This window comes from Taudactylus pleione, unplaced genomic scaffold (assembly GCF_031769625.1).
Source record: "Taudactylus pleione unplaced genomic scaffold, aTauple2 ptg000242l, whole genome shotgun sequence".
Classification (NCBI taxonomy): Eukaryota; Metazoa; Chordata; class Amphibia; order Anura; family Myobatrachidae; genus Taudactylus; species Taudactylus pleione.
Window position 1 is genome coordinate 4,564,184 of NW_028284644.1, and position 19,368 is coordinate 4,583,551.

The following is a 19,368-nucleotide window of genomic DNA, read 5'->3' on the forward strand; positions in this document are numbered from 1 at the left end:
GTTCACACCTTTTTCCAAGGTGTGCTTCGGATTCAACCTCCCTTTGTGCCTCCTGTGGCTCCATGGGACTTGGCGGTGGCTCTTAGGGTCCTGCAGGGACCTCCTTTTGAACCTCTTGAGTCTATTGACCTCAAGTGGTTAACACTAAAAACTGTGTTTCTCCTGGCAATTGCTTCGGCCAGGAGGGTATCTGAGTTGGGGGTGCTTTCCTGTAGTCCCCCCTTCTTAATTTTTCACCAGGACAGAGCAGTGCCTCGCACTCGTCCTGAGTTTTTGCCTAAAGTTGTCTCTAAGTTCCACATTAATCAGGAACTGGAGGTGCCAGCTTTTCAGTCACCTGATCTTTCAGCTGGTGAGGCTTCATTGGACGTTGTCCGTGCTCTACGAATTTATGTTGATCGGACTGATTCGGTTAGAAAGTCCGATTCCTTGTTTGTCCTCTTTGGTTTTCATAAGAGGGGTTGGCCTGCCAACAAACAAACGTTAGCCCATTGGCTTTGTTCTGTTATTAGGGAGGCTTATATACAGGAACGTTTACCTGTTCCGGCCTCTGTTAAGGCTCATTCCACTCGGTCTGTGGGTCCTTCTTGGGCTGCTAGACGTGGTGCCTCCGCTGTTCAGCTGTGCAAGGCAGCCACTTGGTCTTCCATTCAGACATTTTTGAGGTTTTATGCGTTTGACACCTTTGCCTCTCAGGATGCCTCCTTCGGGCGCAGGATTCTCCTTTCTGCTCAGGAGCATCCCCGCCCTTAGTTGAACTGCTTTGGGACATCCCCAAGGTCAACCCTGTGGACCCCCTATGGACCCTGAAGTAGAAAACAAGAGATATGGTAAGAACTTACCTTTGTTATCTCTGTTTCTACGAAGTCCATAGGGTCCACAGGGCGCCCGCCCTGACGCACCTGGCTTCAAATGGGCTGTGTGGCTGGTCACCGGTTTTCCGTCTTCCATTTCTGTGAGTATGGTTTCTTGTGTGTTCCAGTCTTCCTTCTCTCTGTTTAGTCTCCTCCTCTGGCCTTGGCTGCTTACCAACTGAGGTGCTGTGGCTCGGGGGCAGGGTATAGAGGAGGACGGACCCAAGTGCATCCTGGGAGCAGTGAAAGCTTTAACTGCGTGGTGCCCGAGGATCCAGATCCAGCTATACCCCAAGGTCAACCCTGTGGACCCTATGGACTTCATAGAAACAGAGATAACAAAGGTAAGTTCTTACCATATCTCTTGTTATATATACGTAGATAATATCACACCAGAAACTATACCATTTCTCACTAAATAAAAATATGAATATATATATATATATATATATGTAAAAACCAAATATTTGTTAACATTAAAAATAAATATTAAAAATATATAATCACTCATTCTGGGTTATCACTTGTGAAAACAAGTATTGCCTTGTCTAACTCATATATCTGTCGTGTGCCCATAGGATTATGAATTAATATGCACAAATAGCCCATAGGAAGGTGATTCATACAGTGGAAGAAATCATATATAAATAGATGGGGAAAAAAAAAAAGGAAAAAGGGGGTGAGAGAAAATACGGGATTAAAAATACATTAGCATATTCCGGCAAACAAGAAGAAGGGAAAATGGAGAGACAAAAAAATTAGAAAGTGTTTAATTCTATATTATCATTCAAACCTAAAGGTACTAACGTTTGTAATCTAAAAATCCAATAGGCTTCCCTCCTGCATAATTTAGCAAAACGGTCCCCTCCCCTGATGGTGGTCTCAATAATTGCTTTGATGTTAAATAATTCTAAACTCCCCCTTGCACATTCTGAAATATGTCTATATAAATTATTATTTTTAATCTGCTTTCTGATATTTCATTGATGTTCCATATATCTGATATGCATGGTTATAGATATATCCAGGATATAGTGTATGATTGTGTAACATCGTTTATTATGTGATTAGTAGTAGGATGTGAATATAGGTCGATTGCCAAGTATAGTATTATATGCCTATAAAATGTATTATAATAAATAAATATAAAAAAATGGCAAAAGGATTTATATATAAATTATCCTTTATAATACTTCTTGTGCCACAAAAAAATGGCCACCGCTAGAATTCCCCATTAGAAAAACCTCCAAGAAAATGGCCACTGAGATTGAGCTCTCAGACTACTAAGGATTAATAGGTGGGGAATGATAATAAAGGGACCGCCGAAAAAGAGTCCATATAGAATCGAGGCTTGAGAGCAATCTATTATGGCCACCGGAATGCTTAAAGGGAAACTAGCAAAAGCGAGGCTTGGAGCTGGTAATAATTGAAGGTTAAGGAAAACCAAGCCTCTATGTCTGAGGAAGCCGCTGATACCAGTTGGAAGAGGAGAAACACGTTACGAAGCCCTGCTCTTGATTATCCCACCGCATCATCTGACCCAGCACCATTTGGAACCTACCCATTGGCTACATCCCTGTCTGTCTGGCTCCAGCATCAGGATCTCTCACAATTGAAGGACACAGTAAACACCAACTAAAGGTGCAGTCCATATCCATAATTACTGCTCACTCCTGATGGACTATATTAAGAGTCTGGAGTAAGGACACAGTATACCATTCTTTTGGTGGCTGGATTTAATATATATACACACAACAGGGGTGTTTTATCAAGAGAGGACTTATCATAGTGGATATCCACTTGAAGAAAATATTTATTCTAATAAAGGGGATTTAAGTCCTCCATAATGAGTCTGAGAATTGCATGCAGTATAAGACTTAAAAATGCATTCTAAAAGGAATGATGTTGGTAAAACAACGAGAGACTCTTATTTCTATGCCTTCAATAATTATACATCACATATAATCAGGAGCAGATTGAGCTGCCGGGACACCGGGCAGGTCACTACAGTGGCCGGCAGCCACTCTCCACTCACCCACGGCCGCTGCCGCGATCGGAGCTAAGCTACAGCACAAAAGAATTTGGCTATGGGGAGCTGCTGTGCATGCCCAGCCACATCAGCTCCCCACATGCCTTTGCGGAGCCTGTCAGTCACCACTGATGGCTCCGCCTCCAACCCCTTCACGGCCCAGCCCTGCCGCCAGGACAAGCTCAAAAACAAGCAACCTGCTCTGCCTTGTGGGGATGCCAGCCATGCCACAGACAAACAACTGGCAGCCAAACAGAGGAACAGCAGCAGGTAAGTGTTGGCGGGTGGACGGACGGATGGATGCAGACAGACACTGCGGCTGAGGGCTGGTGGCTTGGGACTTATGCTGTGGGCTGAGACTTGTGGCTGGGGACTGGAGCTGGTTGTGGGGACTGATGCTGAGGACTGGTGGCTGGGGACTGGGGCTGGTGGCTGGGGACTGATGCTGAGGACTGGGGCTGGTGGTTGGGGACTAATGCTGAGAGACACACACTGGGGCTGGGGGGAATGAGGCTGAGATACACACTGGGTCCTGGGGGAATGGGGCAGAGAGACATGCACTGGGGCCAAGAGACATGCATGGGGGGTGAGAGACATGCACTTGGGCTGAGAGACATGCATTGGGGGTGAGAGATGCACACTGGGGCTGAGAGACATGCACTGGGGCCTAGAGACATGCACTGGGGCTGAGAGACGTGCACTGGGGCCGGGGAATTGGGGCTGGGAGATGCACACTGGGGCCGGGGGAATGGGGCTGAGAGAGGCACACTGGGGCTCGGGGAATGGTGAGGGCTGGTGGTTTGTGACTTATGCTGAGGGCTGGTGGCTGGGGCTTGATTCTGAGAACTGGGGCTTGTGGCTGGGCACTGATGATGAGGACTGGGGTTGGTGGCTGGGGACTGGGGCCGGGGGAATGGGGCTGAGAGATGCGCACTGGGGCAGGGGGAATGGGGCTGAGAGAGACACACTGGGGCCTCGGGGAATGGGGCAGAGGGATGCACACAGGGGCAGAGAGAGGTGCATTGGGGCCAGGAGAATGACTCTGAGAAATGCGCACTGGGGCTGAGATACAAGTAGTCAGGCCAGGGGAATGGGGCTGAGAGATGCACACTGGTGGCTGGAGGAATGGGGCTGAGAGATCACACTGGGGCCTGGGGAATGGGGCAGAGAGAGGCGCACTGGGGCCAGGGTAATGGGGCTGAGAGAGGCACACTGGGGCTGGGGGAATGGGGCTGAGAGATGCACACTGGGGCTGGGGAAATGGGGCTGAGAGAGGCACACTGGGGCCAGGGGAATGGGGCTGAGAGAGGCACACTGGGGCCGTGGGAATGGGGAGGACTGGTGGCTTGGGACTTATGCTGAGGGCTGGGACTTGTGGCTGGAGACTTATGCTGAGGGTTGGGGCTGGTGACTGGTGTTTGATTCTGAGAACTGAAGCTGGTAGCTGGGGACTGATGCTAAGGACTGGAGCTGGTGGCTGGGGACTGATGCTGAGGAAGGGCTGAGAAACTCACTCTGGTGCTGGGGGGGAATGAGGCTTAGTGACACACTGTGTCCTGGAGGAATGGGGCAGAAAGAATGTGCACTGGGGCCAGAGGAATTTGGCTGAGAGACGTGCACTGGGGCTGGGGGAATGGGGCTGAGAGCTGTGCACTGGGACCAGTGGAATGGGACTGAGAAATGCACACTGGGGCAGGGTGAATGGGGCTGAGAGAGACACACTGGATCCTCAGGGAATGGGGCAGAGAAATGCATTTTATCCACACTGGGGCAGAGAGATGCACACTGGGGCAGAGAGAGGTGCACTGGGGCCAGGAGAATGGGTCTGAGAGATGCGCACTGGGGCTGAGAGATGAGCACTTGGGCCAGGGGAATGGGGCAGAGAGAGGCACACTGGGGCCGGGGTAATGGGGCTGAGAGAGGCACACTTGGGCTGGGGGAATGGGGCTGAGAGATGCACACTGGAGCTGGGGAAATGGGACTGAGAGAGGCACACTGGGGCCAGGGGAATGTAGCTGAGAGAGGCACACTGGGGCTGGGGGAATGGGGCTGAGAGAGGCACACTGGGGCCGGGGGAATGGGAAGGGCTGGTGGCTTGGGACTTATGCTGAGGGCTTGGACTTGTGGCTGGAGACTTATGCTGAAGGTTGGGGCTGGTGGCTGGTGTTTGATTCTGAGAACTGAAGCTGGTAGCTGGGGACTGATGCTAAGGACTGGAGCTGGTGGCTGGGGACTGATGCTGAGAACAGGCTGAGAAACTCACTCTGGGGCTGGGGGGGAATGAGGCTTAGTGACACACTGTGTCCTGGGGGAATGGGGCAGAGAGATGTGCACTGGGGCTAGGGGAATGGAGCTGATAGAGGCACACTGGGGCCGGAGGAATAAGGCTGAGGTTGGGGGAATGAGGCTCAGTGCCACAGGTGGGCCTGGGGATGAAGAGATGCAGTGGGGATTGTAGAGAAGCAGGGGGTCCTGGGGATGGAGATACAAGGGGGCCTGGATATGGAGAGACATGGAGGCCTGGAGATGAAAAGACTCAGGGAGCCTGGAGAACCACAGGGGTCCTGGAGAGCCACAGGGGGACCTGGGGATGGAGAAAAGTAGGGGGTCTGGAGTAACAGGGAGGCCTGGAGAGACACAGAAATTGTTTGATCAGGAAAATTCACATTGTGCCCTGCACAAAACATTCTGTTACTATATATTAACTGGTTATGATGATGACATTGGTTATGTTTCTACATAAACAGACATCTTCCAGTCAATGTGATCTCCTACATGAATAGTGAATATGGCTGAAGATGCTGCTTAGTGAGGCTCAAATTCCTCAGAGGTTACCCATTGCAGAGAAACCACCATATAGGTAAGAAAAGACTTTCAAACTAACTGTCCTGTACCTAGTGCAGAGGGATCTGAGGGCCTGATCCCGACCCGCTCGCGAGCGCTGAGCACTCGCAAGCAGGTCAATGGTGCCCTAGTGCGCATGTGCACGACGGAGGGAGCTCCGTCGTGCACATGAGCGAGACCCGGCTAGTGACGGGCTCTCCATCACTCTGGGTCTCGCACCAAAGGGGGCGTGCTGTCGATGGTGACTGACAGCACGCCCCCTTTGGTGGGCGTGGCTGCCAGATGGAGGCGTTCCCATGGGAACGCCTACCGTCTGGGTCCGGCCCCACTGACATCAGTAGTGATGTCAGTGAGAGTGATTTTGGCTCTGATAGAGCCAAAATCACTCCAGGGCTTGCGCTCAACGAGACCCTACCGCAGGGTCTCATCGCAAGCCCGATGGTCACAATGGTCTTGACCATCGCGACCATCATCATGGACGCTCGCATAACTGTGGGTGGTAACCCACAGCTATGTGAGCGTCCGGGAGGACGCTCCAAAAAAAAACCACCCTGATTCAGAGCAGGCGCTCGTTCAGAGCGTCCGGCTCTGAATCAGGCCCTGAGGCCCCAAAAAGCTTGTATCATTCACCAAAATTTCTATTGCCAGCCCTGTTCTCCTCAGTGGCTTGCAAAAGCCCAGACAAAAACACACACAGGTGCTGTGATTACAATAATAAAAGAATGATCCGTCTGCTGCTCTCTGAGTGGTGACTAACCACTCTAGTGAAATAAACCCCAAAAAATAGAAATGGAAGAAAGCGCAATGGAATAAAATCGATATATTTAATATGTAAAAATATAAGATTAAAATAGCTATAGCACAAACTTGGACCGCAAAAGCCCCTCCAGGCCCTAAAAGGAGGGAGTATTCTGCCCTCCTCCACAGACCGCGCCCCCTCAACAGACCCACCCCCATTAAGGCTGCTTCCAGAAATTTCCCAGGCTGGTTTTCCACCCCAATCCACCCCTGCATATAATCCTCCTATTCGGAGAGGGGAAAACACTTTGTATTTTCCTCCAGCATGTGCAAAGTATCAGCCAGAAATAAAAATAAAGTTATATCACACATGTAAGTACAGGTTGAATGGCTGCTGCAGTATGTTATGCCAATCGCAGTGAACAAACCGTGAGCGGCTTTTCCCCTGACTAAGTGGATATGAATAAGTTAATTAGTATCTGCTTTTACCCAATGCTCAATAGGGACCTGATGAGATTCAGTGCAGGAACCTGATTTGCAAGCATAAATGCAATGAGAGTACTTAAAAGGCAGGCTAGATATGCCAGTGTGCAATTCTCAGCAAAGGGAATAAAAGTATGCCCAGCTTTGTCAGACAGACATGCTGCTGCTTGCCATTTGCATTTGCATTGGTGGCAAGTGAGCGGTGTGTGTCTGAGCTGGGATTTGACGAAAGATAATGCAGCACTGCAGGTACAAATGAGGTTAATCAAGTGGACCTTGTTACCTTTGGCATTGCAAGGGTCTCTTAACTTGAATGAAACTCTCAATGTCTGCAGCGATGTGAAAGGAAAAAGTACCTGCTGGTAATTGCTGATAATGGGAATTAGCCTGTGATGCTGAGGATTGGAAGCTCCGTGTAGCTTAGATGTCCCACTCGTGCACAGTGGGAACACCCGGTCACCAAGACGCACGTTTCACATCTGCTTTGTCAATTGGATACCGGCAGTGTTCAGGAGCACAGATCATATGCTCCAGGGATCGAATCAAACAACTTCAGTCTAAGTTTTTCTTATGAAAGGGCCTACTTTATAGGTTAACTTGGTTTCAGCTCTGTCCTTATTGGAATGCTAGCTCCCACATGACCACCCTAATAGGTGTGTCCAGGGAGTTCCAATGATTGGTTCATACATAATTCATGCATAGTCAATTGCCAAATGGGCAGGGGAAATTCTGACAGACTGATAATGTGTCAAAGTGGAATTGGTCTTCTCAAGTTCTATTCAGCCCTTTCTTCGGAATAAAATACACACAATAAATAGATTCTATAAGAAAATATATGTATACATACTGTAATTACCCGAATCCAGTCGGGAAGTATCTAAAAACAAAACAGAAGAATGCAGGGGGCACCACATCATGCATCAACAAGATAAAATGTATTGGTAAAAACAAGCAGAGCGTCTGTACCACAACAAGCGGTTAACCACTGCAGAGTTTGACAGCAGAGTAATGGAATGGTGCTCCCGGCTCTCGTCCTGAATGTCTCTAGGACCTCTTCATCAGATCACTAACCATAGAAAGACAGATCACCAGGCCACGCCCCTATGCATTTCGTCACTAGGACTTCGTCAAGAGGCTGGCTGGTGATCTGTTGAGGGCAGTTAAATAGGACTCATGAACCAATAAAATATATGCAGCACAGCATTATTTCATTAAATGAATTCAGCAAATTCATCATTTATACATATGACCACATATAAAAACATATGCACGCATATAAAAATGCATATAAATGCATATAAAAATACAAATACAATGATACAATGTTCCCATTATATAATCCATACAATATCATATGAATATAATAGTAGGAATATTAATAAAATGAACATTTTTAATTTTATCTTATTAATACATGATGAGGCGCCCCCGCATTCTTCTGTTTTGTTTATATATATATATATATATATATATATATATACATACACACACATATACAGCATCCATCAGTATTCAGAAATAAAATGTAATTAATAATTATTGCCGGATTGAAAAAAATATTTTTTTCTTTTAAAATGGTATCATAATTGCATAAAGGTAAATATTGGTTATAATCACAACATTGTAATCATATCAAAGTAAATTGTTGTTGTTAAGATGACAGTGCGGCAATAATATAAGGTATGTTTAAAAGGGATGTAGTCTGGAACCCGATGGTTTAAATGCTTTATCCCGACTAGGGAAGAATGACAGGCGTCTAAATGTAGACGCCTGTAATTTGCCAGACGTCGGGAGAGCGGCGCACGGCATCCCGATCGAGCGGATGCAGGGCGGCACAGCAGACAGCCGCGGGGGGGAGGGTTAGGTTAAGTGCTCCCTGGGGGGACTAGGGTTAGGCATCCACCGGGAGGTTAGGGTTAGGCTAGGGGGAGGGAGGGAGGGTTAAGGTTAGGCAACCCCGAGGGGAGGTTAGGGTTAGGCACCCCCCCCGGGGGACTTAGGTTTAGGTAGCGGGGAAGGGGGGGTTAGGTTTAGGCACTTAGAGGGGGGTTTAGGGTTTTAGGCACAGGGGGGGAGGTTAGGGTTAGGCACCCCTAAGGAGAGTTAGGGTTAGGGGGGGTTAGGTTAGGTTAGTAAATACTTACCTTTAGGACGATCAGGATTTCCTCCTTTGTCGGGCAGCCGCTGTCGGGAATTGAACCGCCGGCCATGCGCCCGGCGGTAATACATATCACACCCATTTAAAAATCCCAAAAGATATCATACTGTTTGGTAACATTCAAATTAATGTTACCAGGAAAGATAAGACCATTCTAAAAGGGACTTTACCCAATATCACTGGGAACTCAAGCCTAATTTATTGTCCAGACCCAGTGTAAATATCTTGTTAATTTAAGACTGTTAATATGCCGATCTAGGATTATTTTGTTCAGTTAGGTGTTTTCTTCATATGATAACCTAAAAGGTGTCCATTCTAATTTATGATTTGATTCCTATCTTAAGGCCCCCATACATCAGGAATCTGAAAACCACAATTGAACAATTTGAAGATTTATTGCCCGATGTTAGGATTTCCCAATCTAGCAATCTGTGCCCATACATTACAGATCTTTTTCAGTGATTTGCAGATCATTTTCAACAAACACAGATCTGCCAATCTAGAAATGCCCATCATTTTACTAGTAACAATCTGCAAATCTGCTGATCATGTCCATACACTAGCAATCTACAGCAACAATCGATCTATGAAATCCAACATGTTGGACAATCTACTTAATTCCAATCACTTTTTGGTTGCAATCTGCGATCTGTGAAGCCCATATATTGCAGATTGTTATACACAATAGATTGCAAATTGCAGAATTGCCACAATCAATTGCTGATGTATGGGGGCCTTTACTCTTCTGATCCTAACTGTTGGTGTTCTGAAGGTTTCACCGCAGGGCTTGCTAAAATTAGTGGCTACCCTAGACACCATATCTGATTGCATACGTTATAACTGTATGTATGCATTCGAGTATTAATAATAAAATTTCAACATCACATAATAATTGTAGCTCTCCACTCTCCTAATACAGTGAATAAAACCTATGTGGTCTAGTGACATAAAAAATATATATGTACTAAAATATTCAAAGTGTTCCGTGTCTTAATAGAGACGTTTAACTTCTTGACATAGAATAGATGAAAAAAAGGGGGGGGAGTGGAAGGGGACAGAAAAAAATATTATAAATTCCTGCTTAATAAGAAATTGTGTATCTTGTATATAAAAAAATAGTAAAGATAGAAAGGGGAGGGGAGAAAAGGGAGGGAGGTTTTGGGTATATGGGTTAGTGATCTAACTCATAGACTCTTGTGTTATGCAAAACAGTGCCAACTTAATAATATGTGGGTGTGATTAAAAAACTAAAACAATTAAAAATATGAATAAAAATTAAAAAAAAAGTTCAAGAAAACATAAATAGAGAACTGTGAAAAAAAATATGTATGCAGGAGAGATATTTACTATGTAGTATATGGCTTATCCAGTATCAAAAATTAGATATGATGCTATTGATGACATTAATAAGGTACCCTGATCATATTCTGTAAGTCATAATTGTGTTGGGAGAAGATAGCAGAACTTCTCCAAGTAAAATCAATGCTAATTATAATCACTTCATAGGTAGATATCACAGGAAGGCACTGAAATGAATCATCTCATTTAGACCATATGGATTTACACTGTTCAGAGTTTGAAGGTCCATTGGCTTTCATGACAGAGTAATTCTTTTGTAAAGTCTCCTCCTCTTATGCCCATTTTCACATGCTCAAGGCCGTAGGCTTTTAAGCCTTTTATATTGCCATTGACGGCAAAGCACAGAGTATTTCCAGCACAATGTGTCAGCACAGAAGCTAGTTAGCATACATAGGCTGCACAAATATGTATGTAAGAAGCATGCACACAGGAACTACACCTATAATGAGGTTTATCAAGCAAAATGGAGCAAACAATTACACTAGATGGAAATTTGTTATGGAAATGCAACTAAAGCAGGATAGGTTGTGGAAAGTTACAGTAGATCCTGGTGACAGTCTAAACCCAGATAATGTAGAGAGAGCCATGGGTACTATTGGCTTAAGTTTAGAGCAATACATTTACTCTTTCATACATGGGAAGATGTTGGCAAAGGACATATGACAAGGATTAATCTGAGACATGTATTTAACAATACTAAGTTATATGAATGCAGCATTAAGAGGGACTACAGTGACAAAATTATGTATGTTTCTCAGCAACTATTGTCTGTAGGAGAAGATGATGAAAAGATCACTACAGCTATTCAACAAAACTTTACACCTGAGTTTGACTTCCTACCTGTGGCATTGGAAGCAAACACAGCAAAGTTAACCCCAGATACAGTCAGAGCAAAGTTACTACAGTTCCAAGAACTTGTGTCCTGTGAGACAAACGCTGAATGTACTGCAGTACACACAAAGAGTGAGAAACTCAAAAAATGTCAGTTAAAATATTACATATGTCCCTAGATAGGGCACAAAGTATTTGTGTGCAAACAAAAGAATGTGAATCCTATGTAAAACAAATCTGTCCTGAGTGTAGCAGATAACCACAGAAATTATTGTTGATATATTGATTCAAACAGTTAAAAATTGAAGAATGCTCTAATGAACAAATTTTCTGGACTGCTCTAATATTATAAAAGTATAATTATTCACATGCATAAATAAAATTAACCTTACGCCTGCCACATGAAACGGGTGCTTGTAAATCAGGGGGTCCACGACGCATTTTGCCCCTTTAGAATGGGGGCTTTTTCAAAGAGTAGCTATCACATACACTGATTGAACTTATATAGCACCACTTGATAATCCATTGGAGAATTCACTGAAGCTCGTCAGTGGTCCCAGGTGTGCCGCACCCGGGGCCATGCGGGATAATTATAATGTTCTTTTAAATATCCCAATGGAAATCAAAGTTAATACTTAATTTGAAATCTCAACGAGTAAAGTGTTTTATTCATTCCTAATGAGTTCCTGCTATTACTAGTTGTCCATATAGAGTGAGCTGTATTTCATTATGTTCTATGTTAAACTTGTGATGTATTTTCCTAGTTAGATCTGTTATTGGTCTAACCATCTGTATTCAGTTCTTGTGATCACTAGTTGTCTCCTTGTAGCGATCTTCCATTAAAGGGCTGTTTTTTACCCAGTCATTTCATGTATCTATTCCTAAGGAATTAGGGTATATTTAAGGTAGCGTGATCTGAAGTTATATCATCGTCTAAATATAATGTAGGGGTCGAGCATTAGATTGTCTATCCAAACATAGCATGGCTAATTATTTGTATGATGTTAATAATCTGGATAAGATCTTGATAACCACATGGTATAGTATGAAAAACATGAGAAATCTATGACCAATAGGGTTATATTTACCAAATAAATAATAAGGGGCATCCAACAGTCTATGGGAAGCTTAATATAACTGCCCATCAAATGAACATATCCCTGTAGTGTAGAGGTAACTGCCAGTGATCAATTTTAGAAGGGTCACCAGTTCGATTCTTGGACTGGGTTAGAGATAAAGTTATATTTATATATTTATATTTTTTATTTTTTTATATTAAGATTGTGCAGTCATGTGCTCCATTTATGAGTTAAGTATTTATATATATATATGCAAATTGTTTTATTATATATACCTATATTTACTTGTGTTATATACAACAAATGAATAATACACTTTACTCATTGAGATTTCCAATTAAGTATTAACTTTGATTTCCATTGGGATATTTGAAAGAACATTATAATTACCCAACATGGCCCCAGGTGCGGCACACCTGGGACCACTGACGAGCTTCAGTGAATGATCCAATGGATTATCAAGTGGTGCTATTTAAGTTCAATCAGTGTATGTGATAGCTACTCTTTGAAAAAGCCCCCATTCTAACGGGGCAAAATGCGTCAGTGGACCCCCTGATTTACAAGCACCAGTTTCATGAGGCAAGCCCATTTGGATGAACATTCCTCACCGCACCAAGTGGTTATTTCTCTGTACAGCAGCATCCAGCGGAGGTGATCTTACATAGGCTCCAGTTCAGCTTCTACAGTGTGCCTAGCAGACGAGCACGGGAGACAGATTGCTTGCTGGTGCAACGTCAGCCCAGCTCCGACGGCCGCTCACACAATAAGGGAAGCCTTATTCACCAAGCACCTATCACTGTATATGTTACAGCTGCTAGCAGTTACTCGCAGGTACTTTGTATCGATATTACTGTGCCCATTCAGCTTGTCCATTACCATTGATGCTTTTGGATATGTCCATGGAACTTTAACTGGACCAGTCAGTATACTATTGGAGCCAATTATCTATTCAATCCATTAGTTCAAACTAAGTAATGTGTGCACACACAAGAGACTTCTTAATTGGTGTTCTTAGTATGTAATATTGTTGTATTATTATTATTTTTAAATATATATTTTTTCATGTATACTGTGAGAGATTTATATATCTTTAAATATTTGACTTATGATTAAAAATGTTATACATTTTTATATTTAACAGAGCCGTGACTGTTATATGCATTTGTGTGTGTTCTGCCATCTCACAGTAAAGAGTTCCATATTAGTGCAGTCTGTAGTTCAATAGAATTTTATGTGTTTTATGGGTATTCACAAATCCCATGTTTAAAGACTTGCTGCTATAATCTAATATATTTCTTTAAATTATATTTTGCATTGGTTCATAGAGTATCATTTGATACATTTTTAATAATCACTAAGATCATTAGATTGTTTTGTGTTAACAACTGGAGATATGTCTGAACCAGAAACTACCAGTGTGGACCTTCAGTGATAAAAAAGGTCTTCTGCACAATCAAATATCGGGAAGCCACCTAAAAGATATGATGAGGATTTCGCGAATATTGTATTCAGTGAACCTCAAGACATCCAGAAACTAAAGTCAAGATCCGATTGGTGTTAATGGAATTCCAAGCTAGACAAAGTGACTTTGCAAGATTTAAAAGTCACATGTGTGGAAGATATCAGGAACAGCAGTCCTAAGTTGGTGAATACAGAGACTGTTGTTGTGGTCCATACTGCTAGTGAGGGGAGTCTTGTTGATAGACCTACCGAGAAGAGTGAATCAAACTCACTTGACATGCTGATGTTTTCTAATTTGACTATGTCTTTTTTCAAGGTTGCTATGAAGAAGCTTTGAGTAAATGTTTGTGTAACATGAAGAGTTTGTAGCGAGAGGGGCTGTTGAAGATGGAGAGCATAACTGCACAGACCCCATGCAAGTCATCCACTTAGCACTGTAAAACCTGTGAGTTTACAGATTCCACACTGCCTTACAGAGAAGCTGCACAACTACCCATTATCCATATACACTCACTGGCTGGTGAGCTGTATGACACCCCACTCCAATCTAAATAACCAATGTGTATAACTGTGAGTACAGTTGTATTGCATCCATCTTCAATAAACCACTCTGCTGGTTAAGCATTTGGGCTGTTCATTGTCACGGGGCGTCCACTGGTGTGCACACTAACTCTGCTACATATTCCAACAAATTCCACTTACTTAGTATAGATGCACCAGAACCAGTCTTAACTTTGTCCAAGTCGATCCTAACTTGAATTAAGTAGGTGAGCATGGAATGTAACAGTTACAAGGGTCAACTGTCAGTTAAAGTTGAAAGGACAAAGCTCATGGTGTAATAAGTAGGGAAAATGTGGCCAGAATTTGAATAAATAAATGGGCGCTTAGTAGGCCGATACAGGTATGTAGATACTGTAATGTACTATTGACTGTTGTTTTTGCCCAAGCTACTTTACTTTGCTGACCTATACATTCTTTCTTCAGTAATTTCATGTTCTGCCCTATTCTGCTTGTCTCTCTCCATTTTTCACCAGATTACCAGAATCTGTATTGGAATTATATACTGAGATAGCCTTTTGATGTTCATGTAACTTAGAATTTCTAATGAGCAATGAAAATAAATTCTAAGTGTCTGCACATATGAGATTGTACAAGTTGGGACCTTAAATTGGGCCAATAAGAGCGAACGAGCAGCACGTTGCACCGATTGGGACTCTGCTACTTCCCCCCCACAGGAAGAGAGGACTGTCGCCTTCTCCTGTCACCCAGCCAGATGTTTCTTCAGGGCTGCCCTAGCCTCTCTGGAGTACTTTTATCAACTGGACAGGTGGCAGCCATCTTGAGTTCCAGCCTGGTGCTGTGGACTCCCTGCTGCAGAAATCTGGACCCTTTCAGTCTGGTTGCCATATACATGGTACTTTACCACCTTGTTGTCTAGATTAACTGCAGTCCTCTCCATAGGGGTGTAAGGAATTCCTGCCATACATAACCTGCATTGGAACCAATTAAGGAGGTGAGCTTGTGTCAGCTATAATTGCTGTAGTCAGCCTGAACCTTTCACATCTCTCTATAACCCACTAGCATAACCTGGGTTGCATACCTATATTAAACTCCAACTAACTTTTTGCACCAGCGTTACTTGATTGAGAAAGTGGGAACCTGCTGCTGCCACAGCTGTTATGCTATCCGCTACATGTTGGATGGTATTGCAGTGTCACATACAGAAGCTTATTACAACCTGTCTTTCTCCTCTTATATGGACAAATTGAGTAATTTTTCTCATGCACCCTCTCCTGTATGAACTTCAAATTTATGATTGTGTCTGTTAACTGCACAATGTTGTTTTAATTGCTGGGTTCTGACCCTTCTGGGTGTTTAAAAGTTACCCCCTGCTCCTACAGTCTACTTTAACTGGGTATTGTGACATTATCCTCCCTCTATCCCCTCACCTCAGTAACCTTCTTGCCTTCAAGATCCCTTACCACCCCTTCTCTTTTATTATCACTCCCTGGGTTAGAGTCCCCTCATTATGCAGAGATCTGGCGAGAAGTCTAAAAAGCAGGTGGGACATCACTCACCACTAAAATAACAAGCCTAAACCTGTGCCTCCTTCTGACACTTTATTGGACCAAGATGACCCACCTGCATCCTGTCCCATATACTAAGGAGGATATCTTGGCTTTTCAGTCTCTTATTACTGACTTCATGGTGTCTCTGGAAGCTAAGCCTGGCAAAGTTGTAAACTCCATCAAGGTGGAAATATCTTCTCTGGTGGTCCGAACCTCTAAACTTGAGTCTTGCCAAGAGAGCATATGAAAGCTCAACAATAGACAAATAGAGACCTGGACCATATCGCTTATGAACTGACTGAGCTCCACAATAAGTATGAGGACTCAATTGAAAAGTACGCAATAACATCCGTATCCGTAATGTGGCTAAATCAGTCACTCAAGATGCCTTGGAATCCTACATCCAGCAACTTTTCTCTCTCTTGCTTTTGATCTTGACTCACATACACTACCCTTGGAATGGGCTCATAGTGCTCTCCAACCAAACCCCTGGGAATCTGGACCCCCTTTGGACATCATTATGTGCTTTCCTACCTTTAAAGACAAAATACCTGTTCATTTTAAGACCAGAGAAAGGCCTAATTTCTTCCACAACTATGCTAAATTGCAAATTCTACCAAGATCTGGCACCGACGAGGGGTGTTAGTAATGGTGTGCGCTACTGCGCAGTCTCCAATAAAATGGCTCCTCAAGGGATAATTCATTCCCTTACCAGGATGGCTGCTGATAGTATATTGGGGCATGCATCTGCCATCTTGCCACTGTGTATGAGTGACATGGTGGAGGACAGACATCCTCCTCTTAGCTCCGTAGACCCTCAAGATAACCGCTTAATCCGTTGTTATAGAGCCCTGCACTGCTACCCATATTAAATGGACAGTCACAGGCTGGTAATCTGTCAGCACCCCTGTTCTGTGATTGGCTTTGCTCCATCCAGAACTAGATATCTGTAACAATGAATACGGCTTTACATCCACTACTACAAAATACACTTGAGTCTGGATAAGCTACCTGAGTGGTCATTGCCTACAATTTAACAGCTGGTATGTACAGTGCTCTGCTCATTATCAAGGATGCACACAAATTCCCAACAGTTTTAACATTAGTAACTGGTTGAAATCCCCTGTGGTTGGGGTTGGAGCTCTCCTTTTGCTCGTAGTCCTAATTTTTACCCTATTATACCATTAAACAATTGTTGGTGACCTTTAGTCACATACTATCTTCATGCTACACTCTTTAGTCTTTACTCTTGAGCAGACTCCTGACCTGACCACAGCGGCTGCGCACTTAGTTGTACTCAGGGCCGGTTCCAGGGGTCAAAGCACCCTGTGCCAGCCCATCACATGGCCGAATTTGGGGGTGTGGCCTAATTACCATAGGCCACACCCCCTATGTGACGTTATTTGGAGGCGTGCCCGCATGGCACGCCTCCAAATAACGTCAAGCTGGGGGTAAAGCCCAGCAATCCGTCACTGGCTGGGCTTCCCCCAGCCCTCTTCCGCATGCGTGCGGCATCCATTCACACTCCGGGGGTCCGGCACCGCCGCACAGCTGTGGCGGTGGGGGCCCCCAACCTCCCAATTAGACCACCCGCAGGCCACTTCGGCCCGCGGATGGAGCAGCGGGACAGTACTGTCCCGCTGAAATCGGGATGCTGGGGAAGGGTGCCGCCCTCTAAGAGTGGCGCCCTTGTGCGACCGCACTGGTCGAACACCCCTAGAGCCGGCCCTGGTTGTACTTCTCTGTATTTTGGGCTCCATACCTTGGTACATCAAGGGGTAGTCCACCCCATGTAAACTTATAAATGTATATATAGAACCCACTCCACCACCACCCAATAAATAAATAAAATAAAAATATTACATTTATGTGTGTGCTTCTGTTCATTCTGTATTTTTTAAAGGAGTTTAGGGCCTGATTCAGAGCCGCTTGCCATTTGCGGTCGTTCGTTCTAAAACAAGGGGTGGCTATTCAAATGAACCGTTCGCTAATTGCGGTCTGTTCACGCCTCTAAGTCTGAACGAGCGAGCAAAACTTGCAGTTGTAATTTTGAAAAATACGCCCCCTGGCCGCTATTTATTAGATTAATCGAGTACATCGAACAGCGTATGAACTGCTCGCTATTCTTGTGGCTGGTTTTTTCAACCGCTATATTGCGAGCAGTTCAGAGTAAAAAAAAAACAAGTGACGTGGTCAATGACGCTGCTGTATTAATTATGCACTCCCCTAAAACGCCCGTTTTGACCTTTAAGCACGCCTGCGATCTAATTCCACACCCCCGTTTTCAAGCACCTTCCCCTGTTACCACCCACATACGCCTCCCTCTGTCACTCAAAATAGCAGGCATTCGCTATATAGCGAACAAACGATTTTCGGCCGCACTGACTGGTTCGCGCATTAAAATCCGTACGCATGCGCAGATGTGCGAACATCGGTCAGAACGAGCGAGCGGCCGCTTACGAGCGGCTCTGAATCAGGCCCTTAGTGTTTTGTTTTAGCCTGCAGATTCTACATTTCCATTTGAAAAGCATTCTAAAACTTGAGTAATAAATTTAAATTCTTACAATTTTAATAGATACTAAATAATTTTGCTGCTATATTAAGTACTTATAAAATACATATATAGTGAATACTTCAGACTTACTGTAAATAGAAGCAACCAGAGCTGAGAATAACATGATTCTGAAGTTCCATGGACCGGCATGTGAATAAGACATGATGGCTTGCAGTCTGTTGGAAAACTGACCTTTTTCTTAGCCTAGGTTTAAGCAATATAAAATATATAAGTAGAAACTTTTGTATACTATTTATATAGCTATGTTATTTGTATCATCTCATTTTTAATATTCATTTTTTTCTGTATTTATCATGCCTCAATAAAGAAAAATTAGTTTTAAATTTTTTTTTTATAAATGGAATATATGTAACTTTAAGCATACCTGGAAATATCAAAACACACCTGATTTGTACCAAATTGCATCTTGTGCTTTAGAAGATATTATGCATCCTTTATGTAAAAATAACAGGTTCAATGGATGATGTTTGTTTTTCTAGCGGTGGATTTGACATCACAATTTTCCTTCATCCATACGATATAAGACTTAACCTGGGTGCACACTATTCGATGTGTGTACCCAGCAATGGAACAATGCGATGTAATAATATATCGTATGCATCCACAATGATGGCACAATGTATCATTACATGCTTCATGTAACAGCATAGCATCAATGATTCCATTTTGCCATCTCCTGTGCAGCCCAGCAGACCTCTGTGCACACGCAATTGGGCATACACACACATGATATATCTAATAGTCTGTACCCAAATTTTCCACACTCCTCTGATCTGATAGGTACTCTACTCCACCCATTGTATCTCAGTCTCGGAAATTTTGATCTCTCTCAATCATTCCTTTTTGGCTTTGCGAAATGAAACTACAGTAAGATTATTACAATTGTGT

At 43.8% G+C, this 19,368-nt stretch overlaps 1 protein-coding gene across 1 annotated transcript in view; it reads right to left on the reverse strand.

Moving 5' to 3' along the window:
• Positions 1-18,622, reverse strand: part of LOC148516721 (beta-2-glycoprotein 1-like) — a 109,528-nt gene extending 90,906 nt beyond the window's left edge. Inside the window, exon 1 of the mRNA XM_088479626.1 lies at positions 18,550-18,622. Coding sequence (XP_088335752.1) covers positions 18,550-18,622 — 73 coding nt within the window. The remainder of the gene's footprint in view (positions 1-18,549) is intronic.
• Positions 18,623-19,368: the final 746 nt, after the last annotated feature.